This window comes from Dermochelys coriacea, chromosome 2 (assembly GCF_009764565.3).
Source record: "Dermochelys coriacea isolate rDerCor1 chromosome 2, rDerCor1.pri.v4, whole genome shotgun sequence".
Lineage (NCBI taxonomy): Eukaryota > Metazoa > Chordata > Testudines > Dermochelyidae > Dermochelys > Dermochelys coriacea.
Genome location: NC_050069.1, coordinates 166,977,180 through 166,997,707, shown reverse-complemented (window position 1 = coordinate 166,997,707; position 20,528 = coordinate 166,977,180). Strand labels below are relative to the sequence as shown.

At 40.3% G+C, this 20,528-nt stretch overlaps 1 protein-coding gene across 13 annotated transcripts in view; it reads right to left on the bottom strand.

The window, feature by feature from the left end:
• COBL (cordon-bleu WH2 repeat protein) overlaps positions 1 to 20,528 on the bottom strand; it is a 329,136-nt gene that overhangs the window by 14,121 nt on the left and 294,487 nt on the right. For 11 of the 13 annotated variants that reach the window (XM_043508632.1, XM_043508631.1, XM_043508628.1 and 8 more), the window contains 2 exons: positions 18,978 to 19,287; positions 70 to 173 (listed from right to left, as the gene is read on the bottom strand). In XM_043508632.1, the coding sequence (XP_043364567.1) occupies positions 70 to 173; positions 18,978 to 19,287 (414 nt within the window). The remainder of the gene's footprint in view (positions 1 to 69; positions 174 to 18,977; positions 19,288 to 20,528) is intronic. The other 2 variants (XM_043508625.1, XM_043508629.1) reach the window with 1 other exon arrangement.

The window sequence follows — 20,528 nt, the reverse complement described above, 5'->3', positions numbered from 1 at the left end:
CAGGGCAGAAACTGACTCCATATATTTTTGCCATGCTTTACTACTTCTGTACCTGACACAGTTCCCTACCTTCTAAATCTTCATCCAGTTCAGTCAAAGTCTGTCGGAGTCGTGCAGCAATGAATACGTCCTCATTGTCATTCTTAGCTGCAGTTGTTTCTTCATCTCTGCTACTGATTGAAAGAGAAAAATGGTGGGGTTATTTTTGCATTGTCACTCTGAAATCCATTCTCATTTCAACCCCTTTGGTTTCATTATAGATGTGCAGCACATACCCCCAAAGAACAAAACCCATGCAGAGCTACAGGCACGCACCATACTGATACAACCACGTCTCTTATTAAAGTATCTTTGCACTGTGGGGTCTTTGTGGTTTCTCAGTGTGCTGGTGATCAAAAGATTAGGATTAATAAAGCTTGTGACAAAGAAATGGCTCGGTTTCACTGTGAAGTCTGTACAAAGGAGAGTGCCCAAATGGAAATTGTTTGCATATCTGTGTCATTTTAAAGCAGGCTGCTTCATGTATTGGGCACACAATGTATATACGTATTAATTGTATTTATCTTTAATTTCAATTCAGCTCTATTAAACATCCATTTTTCATTCTGAGGGGAGGAAAAAGGGGTAACTAATCTCTTTGGAGACATTTCTAATCATATTTATTGTAAGCCTGATTTTTCTCTCAAATATAATAGTGTAATCAACAGTAATACTCCTGGTTTTAATGAAGTTATGCAACGGTTTAAAATCAGTGTGAAATCAGAATCAGGCCTCATATATTTTCTCCACTTGTCTTCTTTTCTTTTCTAAATACCAATGATATTTGTGTGACAACAAGATCTTTGTTCCTTAGAGGGGAATCCTGACCGCATTGAAGTCAGTGGGAATTTTGCCATCAGTGGACCCTAGGAGTTTGTTTATTCCTTCTCCTTATTCCTCACTTTAAATCACAATTTGCTAGTCTGTGACATTCCAGTTAGGATTTGTCCTTATTCTTAGATTACCAACAAAATAATTTCCTGCTCCAGCCACTCTCAAATCCTTTCACTGGCTTCCCTTTGCCTGTCAAACTTCTTATTCTCACCCAGGCACCGTACAACTAACTCCTGTCCACATCTACTCTGTTTCCATTTACTCCCCCACCTACTACCTACACTTCTCCCAAGCCTCTTTCCTGTATGTTCAATTTATACTATTCTCCTCTTCCACCTTTGTGCCATCTTCCATGCCCCAGTCTTATACTTGAAACTCTTTCCCTTTCCTTCAGCCCCTAATGGTGTCATCCTTCTCACTCAAATCCATCCTTGAAATGCTACCTTCTGGGAGGCCCTCTTATTTTAAAAATACAATAAAATGTCCTGCTTCAAGTAAAACTGTTCAGCAAATCATACAAGTCTGAATTTGGCTGTCTGTGTTTGAGTCAAACTGCAGGGTACTGCTGAGTGCTAAGCATCCTCAACTGCAGTTATAATTAATAGGCACTCAGCACTTCCCCAAAATAGGCCTTCTGAGTTTCAATGGGTTCTAAATTAGCTGTTATCACCCAAGAAAGAGATCTGGGAGTCACCGTGGATAGTTCTCTGAAAACTTCAGTTCAGTGTGAAGCTGTGGTCAAAAAGGCTAACAGAAAGTTAGGAACCATTCAGAAAATGAGACATAAAATATTTTAATGCCACTATATAAATCCAGGGTGCATCCACACCTCTAATACTGTGTCCAGTTGTGGTCACGCTTTATCAAAAAGAATACAGTGGAAATGGAAAAGGGAGAAGGGCAACAAAGAAGATTAAGGGTATGGAACTGCTTCCATACGATGATAGACTAAAACAATTAGGACTCTTCAGTTTAGAAAAGAGACGACTGGGGGGGATGTGATAGAGGTCTATAAAATCATAAATGGTGCAGAAAAAGTAAATAGAGAAGTGTTATTTACCCTTTTACACAATACAAAAGCCAAGAGTCACCCAATGAAATTAATAGCTAGCAGGTTTAATACAAACAATTGTGAAAAAGTGTTTCCTCAACTAACTTGTGGAACTCATTGCCATGTGACACTGTGAAGGCCAAAAGTATAACTGAGTTTTTAAAAAGAACTAGGTAAGTTCATGGAGGGTAGGTCCATCAATGGCTACTAGCCAAGATGGTCAGGGATGCAACCCCATGTTTGGGGGGACCCTAAATCTCTGACTACCAAAATTTGGGAGTGAAAGACAAGGGTTGATCACTCCATAATTGCCTTATTCTGTATATTCTCCATGAAGTTCTGGTATGGGCTACTGTTAGAGACAGGATACTGGGCAAGATGGATCATGGTCTGACCCAGTATGGCAGCTCTTATGTCCTTATGAGAATCTACCAGAAGCCATTTTGTTTTTGTTTATTGAACTTGGGCTGCAAAAAGTCATTTTGCTATTGCCCTTTGAAATAGACCTCTGAATTCAATTTTTTGGATTGCGTGCCTGTTTCTGTTGTTGACTTAATTAGCCTCTTACAACACATTTTACTTTTTATGCCATTTTGTTGTTATATAAATGTCTCCTACTGACAGCAGAATGAACTGAATAAAAATATCACATCCATAGAATCAATGTCTTTTAAAGTTCACCTCTACTTTCTCACTTCAGTGTGTCAGCATTCCTGCAGCTCTGTGCTTAAATGCACAGATAAATTCCTTGAGCCCAATTCTCCTCTCACTTATACCAGCGTACATCAGAAGTAATTCCCCTGTAGTTATATAAGTAAATTGGTATAAGTGAGATCAGAATCAAGCCCCCAGTCTATGCCAAATAAATAAATAAGCTCCAGAACATTTTTCAGATGTTTGCCATTGCCAAAGACACCAGCTCAGCAACGCATTTGCCCATATGCTGAATAATAATCGAGTTAAAACATAGCACTTTAACACCTGCTTAACTTTAAGCAAGCAGGCATGTAAGTCCTTCCGAAAGCAATGTTTAAGTGCCGTGCTGAATTGGGATCAAATCCAGTAACCAAAATCCATTGTTTAATACAGAGAGAAAGAACTGACAAACCAAAATGTTATATAAGAAACAGACTGCAAACAATATATATACATTGCTTCAACAACACAATGGGCCAGATCTTAGGAAGTGCTGATCATCCACTGAAGTCAAGGGGAGTTGAAGATGCTCCACACGACTTGGGATCAGGCCCTACATGTGTTAACCATCAGTCACATCGCAATGCTTATGTTAACCTGAGTTTTCTTGTCAACAGACCCAGGGAAAGGCAAGGGAGCAAGAAAAGACAGGTTCATCCTCATCTGATCTACAGGCTGAAGAAGTGAAGGCTCCAGTGGAGAAGCCAGAGGATGCAAGACCCCAATCTTACAAAAAACATGAAGTAAATGGAATTAATTTTTTGAGAAAAGTTACCCAACTATCTAAGCTCTTTGTTGGACAAGGCCTAAGCAAGGAGCTTAGTTATCCAGACACAGTGCAGAGCTCTATTATGTGTAGGTTCTCATACTGTGCTCATCACTGTAGTATCTAAGGAAATTCCAGTAGTGCACTAAACCTCATGATTAATGTCATGTGCTGTTTGTTCTCTCATCCTCTTGACCCCAGAGTCCAAACTATTTCTTCCCGTTTTACGTATAACCCCTCACCCTAGCCCCAAAAAAGTATTACTCCTGGGGGAATTCTATGCCACTGCACAATTTTGCAGAAATTAATGTTGTGCAGGCAGAATTTCCTTTCCTACACAGAAATGGGCTGCAGTGCTGCTGGCTGCCATTATGGGCTGCTGGACCTGGCAGAGCCCAGTTCACACCTAAGAGACACTGCTGGGGCGGGGGGGGGGGGGAGGGAGCAAAAAGGTTCCTGGCAGCTGCAAGTCCTAGTACGCCCTGACGGAAGGAGAGGGCGGTGCGCAGGAAACTCTGTGCAAGCCTGGGACCGAGCATCAGACTGTTTCTCCCTCTGGATCCCTGTGCTCCAGGGGTGAGGGGGAAGAGAGAGGCGGGTGTCTAGGCTGGGCTCTGTGGGGGAAGGGCCTCCTGGCTTGGCTGGGGGAGGGGGCAGTGGGGGAGAAGAGGGCAGAGAAACAGGAATTGGGTTGTCATAGGGGTGTCTTTAACTCTCTACTCCTGGGGGAATTTTTGTGCGTGTCTGTATTGTTACTGACATACTTGCTGACAGGTATTTTGAAATAAATTACCAAAATAATTGAAACTGGCGTGATTATGTAGTGTTATTTTGACAATCAAAATTTACAGAATATTAAAATATTGTACACACAATTTTTATTTTTTTGGCACAGAATTTTTAATTTTTTGTTGCAGAATGCCCCCAGGAGTAACTTATGCTTTATTCTGACAGTGTTCATTCAGTCTCCTAAAATACATAGGAAAGTGGCTTTACAGTCAAAGTCTAGTGGATTGTGCTCAGGGGCTAGGAACCAGAAAGTCATGAGTTCCAATTCTAGCTGTAGTATGGACTCACTGTGTGGTCTCAGGGATGTTGTGTAGAATCCAATCCATCTCTCATTGAAATCAGTAAGAGCCTTTCCAAGATGCTGGATTTGGCCCTTACAGTTAAATTATTACTTCCCCTTAATAGGCACAGAATGGGCTGGGGAAGCAGGGATTTCTTCCCAATTTCTCTGTGCACTTGTGCAGCGACAGGTTATTGTCTGGTTTCAGAGTAGCAGCCATGTTAGTCTGTATTCGCAAAAAGAAAAGGAGTACTTGTGGCACCTTAGAGACTAACAAATTTATTAGAGCATAAGCTTTCGTGAGCTACAGCTCACTTCATCGCATCCAATGAAGTGAGCTGTAGCTCACGAAAGCTTATGCTCTAATAAATTTGTTAGTCTCTAAGGTGCCACAAGTACTCCTTTTCTTTTTAGGGTATTGTCTGCGTCCTAACATACCTGTGCCTCAATTTCTCTAGCTGTAAAACTGAGATAACAATACCTAACCCATAGGAGTGTTACGAAGATAATTAGTTGCTTGTACAGTGCTTTGAAAATGAAAGTACTGTACTATTATTATTTTTCTCTTAAGTATAAGGCTTTAGGGAAGGTGCAATTTTTTGTGCATTTCTTAATTCTAACAAGATTAATTCTCCTCACCCACAAAACCCTCCAGTGTCCATATACAAATATTAGGGAATTTCTCGAAATTATCATGGTTTTGAAATACACGTGTGTGTGTCTTGGGTGAGGGGGAAGGTCTAGGGGTTTCCAGTAGCTCACATGACATATAAATATGCTTAAAACAAACTTTTCACACAACAGTATTTAGCAAAAGAAAACAAAAGAGCCTTTAATTTCTTTTTAAACCCTCCCTCCCGACCCTTTAGCTGTTTCTTTTGTTGACAGTTCTGTTTTGGCTAGAATCCAAGACAAACATAAGATTTATTCTGATATTGTGTTTTACATGCTGGATAAACATTAGCAATGGCATTTTCTCACACACTTTTTTTCATTTGGGAAAGAACATGATAAACTTTAGGTTGCTTTTCTCATACAATACAAGGTGCTGAAAATTACAGTACTGCTGAGTTTTTAGCTAAGCTAGAAAGAGCAAACGTGCATAGCTTCAGGATGCTGCTCACTATGTTCCTTAGGCAGATTAGCAGAGATCCATGCAAGAGCAAAGGATGGAACGCAGCAACTGTCACCTACTGACTTTAATGTTCCACTGAGCTGAGGCCACAACATATAATTATTTCTCCACAGTCACTCTCTCAGCTGGAGACAAAATGAAAGTTATAGCAGCACTTTGTCAAATTAGCACCACAGAAGATGGACTTTTATGAGAAAGTTTAATTCAAAGGGAGAAGAGAAAAAGCTCAGATACATCTAGTCCTAAATACTACTTTTCTTTTTAAACAGTTAAAGGCACTATAATTGCAGTCAGAGACGCTGCCATTATATTATATTTAGAGCAACTTCTTTTGGGTTTTAGCACATGATCAATTTAACCCAATCGTGAATTAAGTGCATTTCCAAAGAGTTATCAAAGCTTGATATAGAATATCAGATGTGGATGGCTGCAGAACAAGAACAGTATAGCTGAAAAACACAATGGGTAACATAGGGCTATGTGAACTGCCTTAAGGAGACAGAACAGTCATGCTGATTTTCTACCCTCATCCAGTAATATCAAAAGACCCAGGTTAGTGGTTCCCAGAATGTCCGTTCCTGGCACAAGGCTCATCAATGCTAATCGTGGGCCCTATCATGAAAGGTGCTGAGAACTGATGACTTCCACTGAGGGGGGCTACTTGAATGGGTGCTGAGAGCACTTGGCCCCTCACAAGAGGCACTCAGTAGCTTGCAGGAACCAGCCTGACATTTGATGTAGCAGGATGATCCTATGATTAAAAACAATGGGCAGGAACTCAAGAGACCTACCTTCAGTTCCCTTTTCTGCTACAGACTTTCTTGTGTGGTGTTGGGTAAAACACTTTCTCTGTGCCTCAATTGTTCATCTGTAAAATGGGACTAATGATCCTTCCCTAACTCACAGAAGTGACTTGAGGAGAAATGCTTGGAGGACACACAAGTAGTACTATGGGAATGGGAGCTACATAAGCAGACAGATATTGAATGAGTTTAGGCTGCCCTGAGAACATGGTTTTGAATAAAGCATCCTTGTGAATAAGGCTTTCTATTTCACCTAAGTCATAGTGGGGACCCCAGACAACCTCCATGAATTGTATTGCCATTTGGACTGGCTTTTGTGATTAATGTAGCTAAATGCTTTTTAATAGTGGAAGTAGCTGTTTTCCAAATTAGCCAACAGTCCTCCAAAACCTTTGAAAGCATTTGTTTTCCTCTTCATCCTGTCAGAGGTGAAGGGGCTTTTTGATTTGCCATTTGAGAGAGAACGCGAAGGCCGAAAAACAGCACAGCTAGGCAACCACAATCCCAGAGGGCAGCCTACAGTTTGACACCTCCAATTCTGACCCCCTCCCCCTGCCAAAACATTAGAAAATGATCTCCTTTGCCCCTAAGTCTACTCCCTCCTTTCTGAGGTGCAAGTGAACTTCAGTGTGAAAACTTTTAATGTTCCAGCTTCATATGACCAAAACCTGCAAACAGTGCCAAATTGTATGCTGTTAATGTCCTGGAAAGTACATTCCATTTGGGACCGGTTAGATAACAAAGTCATCATTTGTCTTTAATGCAAGGTTACTGAAAGTGACAGGCAAATAGAAGAAAAGAAAAAACATTTGGTCTGTATTCTGCCATTGCCTTAATGCCACATATACCTGCTTTTCGTGTTGTTAAAGGAGAATAAAAGGCAAGCAGCACTCCCTTTTTGGACACAGGAGAGTGTGGTTATCAGGTTTATTGGAGTGTATTATATTTATAGGAGGGTAAAAGTGTGCACAAAGGTGGAATGCATCTATTTCCCATTCTCGAAGAGTAACTGGCTTGTCAAGACTATGATATGTGGGCCCAGTTCTGTCCTCAGATATATAAGCTTTACCAACAATTGATTTTAATGGGAACTGCATGAGTATATTTGAGAGAAAAATTGGGTTGCTTCTTTGTAGCAAAAATAATTTACATTCCTGCTATAGGTATCTTTCATGTTCACCGGTCAAAAAACACCACACTGAAAATAAAAATGTTGCTGCTTAATATATATTACTGCTTTGCATTTCTGAAGGCCTTCCATCTAATATTATCCGAGTGCTTTACATACAAACATTAATGAATTAACCCACAATATACCACTCCAGAGTGTAGAAATATTATCCCAATTTTAAAGATGGGAAAACTGAGGTACTGTGAGGTTATAGTACTTCTCTAAGGTTGAGCACCCAAAATCTGAGCTAGAGCCAGAATCTTGATCTCCTAACTCCCAGCACTGCAGCTATATCAGCACTATGCTTCCTTACATGTAAAAGATTCTACAATTCCACAAGCACACAACACTTTGCTTATGTATACATTTAATTAAAAGGCTAATTTGGATTGTTGATCTTGTGACTGTGAATATCTAATACTTTAGAAAAATAGTTTCATCATCATCTTCTCTCTATGTGCATCAGTCAGCAAAGCAATGCATGAACCCATCCAGATTTTTAAGATTTTTTTTGGGAAGGGGGAGGGAGGAAGAGAGGAGGTGGAAGCCAGAGATAGAGAAGGAAAGGATGGAAATAAACCATATTTGTAGAATCGGAGGGTTGTGAACCTCTCAAACATTTGTGGGGTTCATAAAAGTAACTTCCATTCCCCCAAATTCTCCTATTTTAACCTATTTCTTCCCTATACGCACAATTCAGATAAAGTAAAATGTCCTTTTTACCTCACTAAAATAAAACCTATCCTATGTACTATGGATAGTATAGTCCAACATGACAGTCTCATAAACAAACTAGGGAAATGAGATCTAGATTAAATTAGTACAGTATAAGGTGTGGCAAAACTGGTTAAAAGACCATTCTCAGAGTAGTTATTAGTGATTCACTGTAAAATGGTGTGAGGGTGGGAGAATTGTATTGAGTGAGGTTTTACAGGGGTCAATCCTGGGTCTGGTACTATTCAATGTTTTCCATTAAATAATGGAGTGAAGAGCATATTTATAAAATTTGAAGCTGATGCCAATCTGGGAGGGGTTGCTAGCACTTTGGAAGGTAGGATTAGAATTAAAAAAAAACCATGACAAATTGGAGAAATGGCCTGAAATCAACAAGATTAAATTCAATAAAGACAAGTGCAAAGTACTAGATTTAGGAATTAAAAAAATCAAACACACAACTACAAAATGGGGAATAACTGTTTAGGCAGTACTACAGCTGAAAAGGATCTGAGAGTTATAGTGGATCACAAACTGAATATGAATCAACAATATGATGCAGTTACAAAAAAGGCTAATATCATTCTGGGATATATTAACAGGAGTCAGAGTAGCAGCCGTGTTAATCTGTATTCGCAAAAAGAAAAGGAGTACTTGTGGCACCTTAGAGACTAACAAATTTATTAGAGCATAAGCTTTCGTGAGCTATAGCTCACCACCAAACGTATCCGATGAAGTGAGCTGTAGCTCACGAAAGCTTATGCTCTAATAAATTTGTTAGTCTCTAAGGTGCCACAAGTACTCCTTTTCTATTAACAGGAGTGTTGTATTGAAGACACATGATGTAATTGTCCTGCTCTACTCAGCAATGGGGACAGGGGCCCTCAGCTGGAGTACTGTCTCCACGTCTGTGTGCCACAATTTAAGGAAGATGTGAACAAATTGGACAGAATCCATACGAGAGCAATTAAAATGATAAAAGCTTTAGAAAACCTGACCCATGAGAAAAGGTTAAAAAAACTGTTTCATCTTGAGAAAAGAAGACTGAGGGAAGACCTGATAACAGGCTTCAAATATCTTAGGGCTGTTATAAAGACCAGCAATCAGTCGGCCTCCATGTCCACCAAAGGTAGGACAACAAGCAATTTGCTTAATGTGCAGCAAAGAAGATATTATGAAAAACTAAGTATAAAGAGACTTAAACTCTGGAACAGGCTTCTAAGGGCGGCTGTGGAATCCACAACATAGAAAAGGCTGCAGAAACACCTGTCGGGGTGGTCTAGGTTTCCTTGATCCTGCCCCAGGGCAAGGGGACAGGACTAGATGACATCTTCAGGCCCCTTCCAGCGCTACTTTTCCATCATTCTATAAAACCTCTCCCCTGCCCCAATGCTAGGCTGTCACAGATGGCATAGATGTTCTATGTGGGATATTAATTTTTCATTAGAATTTTTTTATTCCTCTCTGCTCTTCCTCCACTAGTTTTTTCAATATTTGTTTTTCACTCTGACCACTTTCTGCTTGAATTTCATCATTACCTTTCCCCCTTCTCCTCCCCCTTCCCAGTTTCCCTAAGGAACACAAAGCTTGTATCATTCAACCCATCCCTACTCCTTTATCATCAGCCCATCAAAAACTAACCAGCTCTGTAACAAACAGAACAACAATTTCTCAGGTTGGTTAAAAAAAAAAAGACACTTCTCCTCCTGCTCACAATAGCCTCAGCTACTCGGATGAGAGCCAGGTGTAACAAACTCCCCAAGAAAGAGGGAAATAGGCTCCTTAATTAGAATCCAGGTCATTAATTGATCCCAATAGATTTTTTTCATGCCCTCAATCAGCTTCACCTGGAGGAATCGCCTCCACGCATGACTGCTGAAACTATAACTCAGGCGAGGGAAAAATCCCCTTCCTGTAGCCAATGGACAGATATTAACTCATGGCTCAGAACTGTGTTGGGTTTACAGATCTGGTAACAGGCTAAGAATGCGGCATTTTTTGGCTTTGTAATCTGCACAGTCCTCTACTTTATAATTTACAAATCTCTAGGTGGTTATTATTAATTATTAATTATTATTATCATCATAATTATAGGTGGGGCTGGTAGCACTGCATGTTATTAAGGTTGCCTGACTTTTCCATTATAAGACCCTGTTTTCAGTTGCATACAACTCTGTGGAACTTTAACTGTTTGGGCTGCAATTTTCAAGGCTGGGTGTTTGCCTCTGGCGTTTTTGGGAATTCAGCTGTTTCTGAGAATGAGGTAAGGGAAAAATATGCTGTTTTGCCATGCCAAAAATTTTTTTGAGATCTTCTCTTTGGAACAAGGTCTTGAAATTTGGAAGTGAGTGGCCTTTCTTAAGGGATGTGCCTTTTGCATTCCTGTGAAAATCTGCCCAAGTTATAAGTCTTTGAAAAATCAGTTTGCATATGCTCAACAGTAGCTAAAATCTCTGAATTCTGCCATCACTGAGCATGCCTGAGCCTCTCAGCTCCTAGTGATGACCCAGAGCAGTGGTTCTCAAAGCCGGTCTGCTGCTCGTTCAGGGAAAGCTCCTGGTGTGCCGGACCGGTTTATTTACCTGCCACGTCCGCAGGTTCGGCCGATAGCGGCTCCCAGTGGCCGCAGTTTGCTGCTCCAGGCCAATGGGGGCTGTGGGAAGCAGCGTGGACCACTTTGGCTGATGGAGGGGAAATCGAGTTTGGACACAGCTTGGGTGGAGACTGGGACTGGCTGGACAAGGAGACTGGGATTAGGAACCAGTGGATGGAGATGGGAGGGATGAGACAAATCTGACAAGGAGTTAGGGTGCAGAGGGAGAACTAGGACAAAGAGCTAGGGAGTGGGTGAGGGAGACTGGATGAGGAACCTGGGGATGGAGACTGTGACTGGAAACTAGTGAGGTGAGGGAGAGAGTTTGGATGAGAAGCCAGGAAAGAGAAACCAGGACTGATTGGGCAAAGAGACTGGGGACAAGGAGCTGGGCATGAGGGTGGGGAACTGGGACTGGCTGGGTGAGTAGAGTGTGATTGGTTGTGGGGGGAGACTGGGTTGTGGAACTGATTGAGACTCAGACAGTGAGTCTGGAGAAAGAGATCAGGACTGGCTGGGCAAGGAGACTGGGACTATGACAAGGAGCCAGGTGTGCAAAAGAGATAAGGCAGGGACAGGTTGGAGCAGAAGGGGTCAGGCTTACAGGAAATGGGCAGAACAGTCTGTCCCCACCAGACACACTGACCTCAAGAGCCTGGAATGAAAGCCAAGGTTCCAGAGTCTCCCCTTTTCTTTGCTGTCAGCTATGTGCGAAAGTGAAACTCACTGGGAAAGTGTGTCTCTCATCCCCTTCTAGTGCTTGTCCACATACGGGATGGCAACCCACTAGTGCTATCAGTTACTTTGTTAGCTTAAGTTGCAAAGGGCTGTGTGGTGGATCTTAAGGTTCCAACCCTCTAATGACCCATGTGGAGATCAATATGATGTCACAAGATGGAAATTTTCTTTTTTTCATTTTGCTCTTTTAAATCTAGGAAATTACACACACAAATCTATGTTAAAGAAGTTTATTAAAGTTGCTAAGTCACTCACTCAAATGTTAGGAATGTCAGAATTAAAGTTGTCCAGGCAACCTTAATTCAGCTCCCTTGTGCATATGCATTATGATAGTCTTTAATTACATGATCACATACTATTTTTTCTACAGTGCTCCACCTCATTTAGTGCACAGGATGGTCCAGTTGTAGATCTGGAGCAGGTTTTGTAATTAAGGAGGCTGTTGCCTGTAGGACCCCTGCCTCATTTGTTGGTGAAACTGGAAGATGTGTAGTGAATAAGGCAAGAGCCTGCAGGAAGAGAAATAGGGGGTCTCATGGTTAATGTGGCCTTGGAGAATTGAACTCTATTCTTGCCTGCATGACAGGGTTCCTGAGTGATGCTAAACAAGTCACTTAAATCAAACTTGTTTCAGAGTAGCAGCTGTGTTAGTCTGTATTTGCAAAAGAGAAAAGGAGTACTTGTGGCACCTTAAAGACTAACAAATTTATTTGAGCATAAGCTTTCATGAGCTACAGCTCACTTCATCGGATGCATTACGATGATGAAGTGAGCTGTAGCTCATGAAAGCTTATGCTCAAATATATTTGTTAGTCTCTAAGGTGCCACAAGTACTCCTTTTCTTTTTTAAATCAAGCTTGTCATAGACAATCACTAATTGGTGTGTTCCTCATTTTCTGGGTGCCCAACTTGTGGCTCTGGGGTCTGATATGCAGAAGTGCCGAACAGAGCAGGGTAAAAAAATGATTTTTCAATCTGGGGGCTGAACAAAAATATCTGGAAAAAATGGGTTTGATTCGAACCCATATCAATTTTTTGGATTTTTTTTGTCAAATTGAAAACTTGAAAAATATTGCTTTTGAATAGACCAAAAATATTTTGGTCAACCGAAAACAATTTTTTTTTCACGTTTTTTGGTTCAATTTGCACATTTTTGGGTGGTTTTCACCTTTGTGTGTGTATGTATGTGTCTTAAAGAATTGGACAGATTTCAAAATAGATTGCCATTTCAAAATGAAAAAGCTAAAATGAAATGTTTCAAAACATTCAGTCAAAGGAAAATGTTTGGACCTTTTTGATTTTTTCCCCATAGTTTTTTGGCTGAAACTATTAGTCAAATTTGACCCAAATCTGCAAATGGTTTTGGAGCTCCCCAAAAAGCATTTTTCAGCAAAAACGTTATTTGCTAAAAACATTTCACCCAGCTCTAGTGCTAAGCACTCAGAATTGCAACTTCAAGGTCAGCAGGAGCTATATTTGAACATATTACATGCTATATACTGCTAAATACTCTGAAAAATCAGTTCCTAGGAGTCTGAAATGGCAACCCAAAATTAGTGAAAAGAAAAGGAGTACTTGTGGCACCTTAGAGACTAACAAATTTATTAGAGCATAAGCTTTCGTGAGCTACAGCTCACTTCATCGGATGCACGAAAGCTTATGCTCTAATAAATTTGTTAGTCTCTAAGGTGCCACAAGTACTCCTTTTCTTTTTGCGAATACAGACTAACACGGCTGCTACTCTGAAACCAAAATTAGTGGACACTTTTGACCTTAATCTCCCTGTGTCTCAATTTCCCATGTATAAAATGGGGGTAATGCCAACCCCACACCTCAAAGGGGGGCTGTGAAACTAAATTAATTAGTGTTCAGGAAGTACTTGGATACAAGAGTGATGAGCAACATAAATAAACTCACGAGGAAATTAATAATTCTGACTTCAGAGCAGGGTTTGAATAGTGTGCAGTAAATAAGGCATGGGGCCCCAAATTGAGCAAAGAGGATAAAATAAAGATATTGAATAGCTGCTCATTAAGTGAGCACTATCCATCCTGTGCACAGAATGAGGCCAGGGTCCTGCAGAAAAAATAATATGTGATCATGTGATTAAAGACTATGTCATAATACATACGCAAAAGGGGGCCAAATGAAGGTTGCATTGGCATAGCCTAACTTTTGACTGCTTGATTTTACAACCTGAATAATGTTTGTTTATACAGTTCCACACAGTAGGTGTGCATGATGCTTTGCAGGCATATAACACTGACCGATCCTTGCCCCAAGGAGCTGGCATGCTGCCACCAAACAAACGATGGGAAAAGAGGGGGTATGGGAGGACAGGAGTTACAGCTGTAGGAGATCATGAGATTTAACTTCTCTGTGGTTTGCTTATTATTCATTTAATACTATATATTAAAATTTTGTGAGCAGGTACGTGATGAGACGCTAATCAAAAGAAGTCAGTTGCAAAGAGGGATATTAAGGAAGAGAGTTAGACTGAAAGGGTGTTCAGGGTCAATGCTTAATGATGCTTATAATCATTTTTTCTATTATGGTAGCTCCTAAGGCTCCCAACTGAGACAGGAGACCATTTGCTATGCATTGTGAAAACACTTTGGCGTAGATCAGGGATTCGCAACCTTTGGCACACGGCCCATCGGGAAATCTGCTGGTAGGGCCGGATCGGTTTGTTTACCTGCAGCGTCCGCAGGTTCGGCCGATAGCAGCTCCCACTGGCCATGGTTCAGGAAGCAGTGGCCAGCACATCCCTCGGCCCGTGCCGCTTCCCGCAGCCCCCATTGGCTTGGATCAACGAACCACGGCCAGTGAGAGCTGCGATCGGCCAAACTTGCAGACACTGCAGATAAACAAACCGTTCCAGCCTGCCAGTGGATTTCCCTGATGGGCCGCGTGCCAAAGGTTGCTGATCCCTGGTGTAGATGTATCCTGTTAGCTCTGCTTGAGATGCCACCTAAAAATAGCAATGAGGCCAGGGTAGCACAGTGGCAGCTTGGGCTAGCCAATTACGTACAACTGCCCAGACCCCCTAGGGGATATGTACTCGGTCGGCTAGCCCGAGCTGGCACTTATGCTACACCAGCTGCACTCCTATTTTAAGTATACTAGCTCAAGCAGAGCTAGCAAGGGTATGTCTCCGTGAGCTGGGAATCACACCTCCGAGCTTCAATGTAGCCATACCCATAGCAAGAAAGAACCTCTGCCCCAAAAAGCTTACAATTAAAACAGACAAATGGCAAGAGGGAAACCAGAGACACAGAAAGGTGAAGTGACTTGCCCAAAGTCACCCAGCAGGTTGATGGCAGATGCCAGAATAGATGGGATTCCCAGTCCAGTCCACTAGACTACTTAACCCCATAACAGACATGAAATTACATTTTTGAAATTTAGTGACCCGGCAAGCTGTTCAGTGTGCATGGGCAAAGCCCTGTGAAGGCAACAGGACTCCAGCATGGGTACCTGGCAAAGTTGGGTGCAATATTTTGTCCAAAACTTTTTCCTGCCAAAAATGCAGATTCAGCGACACCAAAACATTTCACAAATGTGTGTCGGTATCAGTGAGCTATTCCTTTTGAAAAAGGAACAAAGCTGATAAAAAAAAAAAACATTTTGTTCAGACATTTTTGAAAATAAATGTTTTGATGTTTTGGTTCAAACCCACTTTTTGTTTAGAAACGTACTTTAATTTTATTTAAAACATGTTAAAATGCTTGAAATCGAAACAAAATGTTTTGTTTGACCCTATATCTTTTTTCCCCCCATTCACCAGAAATTTCAAAATACTTCATTTTTGGGTTGATCCAAAAATCCCCCCCCACCCCCGCCAATTTTTTTGAATTACCAGTGAAATGAAAAATCCATTATTTGCACGGCTCAAGCACTTGGGTCACCTGCTGGAGCAGCTCGCAGGATTTGGGGTCTTACTTTGAAATCACTCTGCCCTGCATATTATGGGTAGTAAGTACCCTATAAGGCCTTCTACTTGACAAAACTTCGTTGGAAATACAAATGCTATGGTCATTGTTATTTCTGAAAGTGTGAAGATAGTTGTACATGTCATTTCATATCTGAGCATAGACTTATGCTTGCAAACACATACAAGTCTACTCCATGCTAAGCGCCAGATTTTGCCTTTGAATGCACACATGGTTTTGACTGACTTGCATCAAATGAGCAGACTCGGATTGTAATTCTCTCCTGTGATTTCAAAGGCTGGCATGCATTTCAGTTGCACTTTCTCAGAGTTTAGTCACACATCCCTTATGATAATTAGTAATAAATAATCTTTTAATTTTTAAAGCCACCCATGCCTGAAGGCCCCTAGAAGCCTTAACAAAATGAATTAAAAATATAATTTGCCAAAAGTAGGCAACATTGCAGAATACCTCCTGGAGCATGAGCTAAGCATTATGTGGGACTCATTAGCTTATGTAAACACTTTGGACACGATTTTCATTTAGTCATAGGCTCTTTACAGCACTGGCTGTGCAGCGGGACCTTAAAGTGAGTGAATGTAATTTACTCCCACAGCCAGAACAGCGTAAAGTGACTTCAGTGCAAATGAAACTCAGACCTTTTCTTTCTGTAATAGGTCTGTTTTCCTAGAAAATATGATTTTGTATGGTAACTAAAGCCTAGCGTTTAGTCAACTTTATAATGATTAGTAAAAATAATACAAATGTTCAGAATCTTCTGTAACAGCCTTTACAAACATTTTTCAAATACTGAGCCAAACTAGTCCCTGGTGTAACTGCACTGGGCTCAATGGTGTTCAGAACCATAGATGACTCTATCCCATTCTTGTTAACTGGTGCACTTTCATGTACCCCAAAACTAATTGGCTCCTGGATTATTAAAGTGAATCAAGACAATGGCATTTTACATCACATATTACTTGTCTTTTAGAGCAATTACATGTTTCCAGTTTATTTTATTTTAAAGTTGAGCTAGATCCTAATATCTGGAACTGGTAGAAATTAGCAAGACTTCATGAACTTCATGCATAGCTGTCTACTAGCTGTCCAATGCTTAAGGAACAGAAATATAAGAAAGAATAACTTACTATCAACAGTTCATACAAAACTCTACTTTGACTTCACTGGGAGTTCAGCTCCCAGATGGAGGAGACGGGATGGCATAGATGGACCATTTCTACAGTCCCTGCTCATCTAAGGAACTGCATAAAATCCCAAAGTCTTCAGCTGACTTTACTACATAGACAGTGGATCTGTTATGACATAGGAGCTTTGAAAATGACATGGTCCAAATTTTCCTGTAGTGCTCAAAACTGACACAAATCCAGATAATGAATCTAAGATCTTCAGACAAACAGGTATTTAAAAATAAACAAATGAATTTATTTTCTTTCCTAGAAGTGGTTTTTTGAAGACAAGGAGTTGACCTCAAGGGGAGTAAAAATGGCATTGTTTTCAATACTATTTGTTTACAGACAGGTTAGGAGCAGAGTTGGAATTCACACACTGTAGGAGAGAACACAGCAGTTTCAAAGATTCTGCTGTCAGCATCGCTGGTACTGCAGCACCAGCTGCTGTTGCCGTAGTACTAAAACCAGTTACAGATTTTAGGCTCCCATAGGGCCCTAATGTTGATCTGAAGAGATTTCATACTCACAGAAGTGAATTAAAAATTAAAAAAAAGGTAATACATGCAAAAACCACCCAGAATCTGCTAATTCAACACGAGGACTGAGATTTTTACATTGACGGAAGTTAGCTAATTTAAAGTGATATTTCCCACATTATCCATAACTTAGATCTCTTGCTTATGTGTAACATTGTCTAAAATTTTCTATAATCATAACTTTATTGTCATTTCGTGTGGATGCGAGGCAAAGCTAAATCCAAAATGAGAGATGTTTTTGCCTCGCTGTGAAGTGAAAATTAAGGCGGATGTTGACTTTTAAGCTATGGTATCTGACGTTTTATTGGCATGCAATAGGTCTTTCATTTCATTGGGAAGCAGGAAACATGCCACCAAATGCTGCAAAATATTTTGCATTGATTAGAAATGCTATATTACTGGACTATGCTGTGGTGTATTTTGTGCTTCAAAGTCACAATGATGATACGAAATTTGGGGATGAGTAAGGCGTCTTTGTGGTAGTGAAGATTGCAGTTACTTTTGGGTAGTGTATACAACCAGCCTGAACATGCCTATTTTATCTAATCAGTTTGGGCCTTGCTGTTTCAGATGAAGATTGCTTATTCCTTTCATGGGGCCTGATACAAAGCCTATTGAAATCAATGGGAGTCTTTCCACTGACTTCAGTGGGGTTTGGATCAAGTGGTTAGTGCTAATCATATTTATTATGCTAGTCTATGTCATCCTCCATAAAGAAATTATTAGGGGATATATAATGGATTGTACAGCAAGGACAAGCCACATGGAAGACAGAGTTAAAAAGACATCCATAGGGTCTTGACCCTGTACCTGTTGACATCAATGGGAACAGGATCAGGTCCATCATCAAATTTAGGGATTAAATATTGACTGCAAGCCAATTATCCCCTATTTCAAATTTTTCCCCAGAAATGTGTGGAAGGAGATAATTAGGCCAACGCTGCATGGTCTTTTGAAGGTACAATAGATTAGATACTAAACAGAGGGAGCATGGGCTTTGTGTCAAACAAGAAGTAACAGGCTTTTTTCCCCCTTGAATCTTGCAGTATCACACAGAGCAGGTGCCCTTCTGTGTGTTTTCTGGGACCACCTTCCTTGCTGGTGGCGTAGCTGCCCTTGATTTCTGGTTTGCATCTGTAGAGCACTAAAAACTGAGTTTTCCTTCAGTTCTGCCATTGACTCACTATGTGACTTTTGGCAAATAAACAGAAAAGTCAGTTTCACTTGTGTTTGTAATCAGTTTCCAGGTTCTCATGTACTAGCTGAGTGCTGCGATATTTGGGCTGAAGAAACTGCAGGAAAATATTGATTTGTCTGAAAAAACACAGTTTCCTTGCTTGGCAGTGTTGTTGTGGATATGCTGATCTGCAATAAAATTACAGCCCTTCCCCCATACATTATCACTGCTGCAGAATTAACCAAATTATGACACAGAATTATTTTAGCCTTCATGGAGAAATCAGCCCTGAAAAGCAGCAGAATTTTGCAAGAAATTACAAATTAAAACAAAAAGTTACTTCTGCCAGTTGTTACGAGCACGTGATCTTAGAGTATTTTGGCACACAACATTTTCATTAGGATGAGCCCTTAGGTGTTTATTTGGCATTGGGTTATGAAATAGTAACAAAAAGTAGAATCTGGCTTTGCTAAACGCTTTCCTATAAGAAAGGCAAAGGAATTTTTTTAGATTGTTTTACAAGTGGGACTTACCTCTGGTGAGCATTTCCAGAATCGTTGCTATCACAGGAGGTATTCCTCACAGAGCACAACTCTGCTGCGTAAATTCCATCCCTTTCAGCCGAGTCCTCCTGACCATTCACTGGCTTGTCTTTGAATTTCATATTGTCATTTTGTGAATTCAAAGATACGACATCAGATGGAGAGCTCACAACACCTGAGTCTTCAGTGGTGTCTTCTGATGCAAAACAGCTGCTTAATGATGTTGTCTCCTCTACCTCTGATAGTTCCAAAACCATATCATCCACAACATAAATATTATCATGTGTGAGCTGCAGGCTCTCTGAATGAAATGTAGTAAAGATAGTTAGCTAAAAATCACTGCTCATGCTTAGATAACTGAAAGAACATAGGGTGAAATCCTGGATCCACTGAAGTTAATGGGAGTTTTGCCATTGACTTCAATGGGTTCTGGTTTTCACCCTTGATATAAATACTAGTTTGACTGGAAATTAATGGAAATGCCACCAGAAATAGCAGACGTTTGATAAAGATGACCGGCAAAAGGAAAAAAAATGGGGGCTTTGCCTATCTTTACTTCCTGAAAGGTGAGGTTCTCCTCTTGCATATCCCCCTGCACATTTCTTCCTTACCATTTTACCTTTAAAAATGTCAGCAAACTCAAGTCTGTCTCCCTTTACTTTGAAGAACTTCTTGGAGGATTTTAGGAGTAGTAGCTTTCTGCTCCTTCAAACAAAGGGGCAGAGTCATGTTAATCTTTAAAAAAGAGAACTATATAAGAGCTAGGTATTATTAATTATTATTATTAAGAACAGAAAACCCCAACATTTCAATTTTTTAAAGAAGCAACAACAGGGAACACACACAATATTTTTCCTTTTGCAAGTCAAACTTTAACCTTGTAAAAGATGGAAGTGATGAGACTTTTAACTGACACAGTATAATTGTTAACTCAATACTTCAATTAATTTTCTATGCTTTTTCCCCCTTCTTTAAATGAAATATACAATTTTTGATTCCCCCAAAGGTATATTCAAATTTGGGCTCCATCCTGCAATTTATTCATGTACAGGGAACTCCCACTGATGTCCACAGTTTTGATGATGGATTGGAGGCAGATTTGAGTCCCAAACAGATTTCTTTCAACAAAAGGAATTAACATTATATTTACAGAGATTAGATAAAAATGTCTGCTATGACCTGATCCTACAAACATTTATGATTGTGGTGAACTTTAATTATGTGAATACTCCCACTGGTGCCAAAGGGTCTACAATGATGGGTAAGATCAAGCACAAGCTTACGTGTTTGCAGGATCAGGGCCCAAGATTTAGAAATAATATGTGAATCCACAAATCAGTAAGAGGAGGAATGCAGACAAACAACTATTTCATCTGTTTTGTTACATTTTGAGCTGTAGTATATTATTCCTGAGGATTTTAAAAAATCTATTTATCAACTGAGGACCACTCTGTGTGAGAAAAAAAAAAGAGATGTATCATAGAAATGGAGCTTTAAATAAAATATTTATTTTTAAAAGATGTATCTTAGCAATGAAGCTTC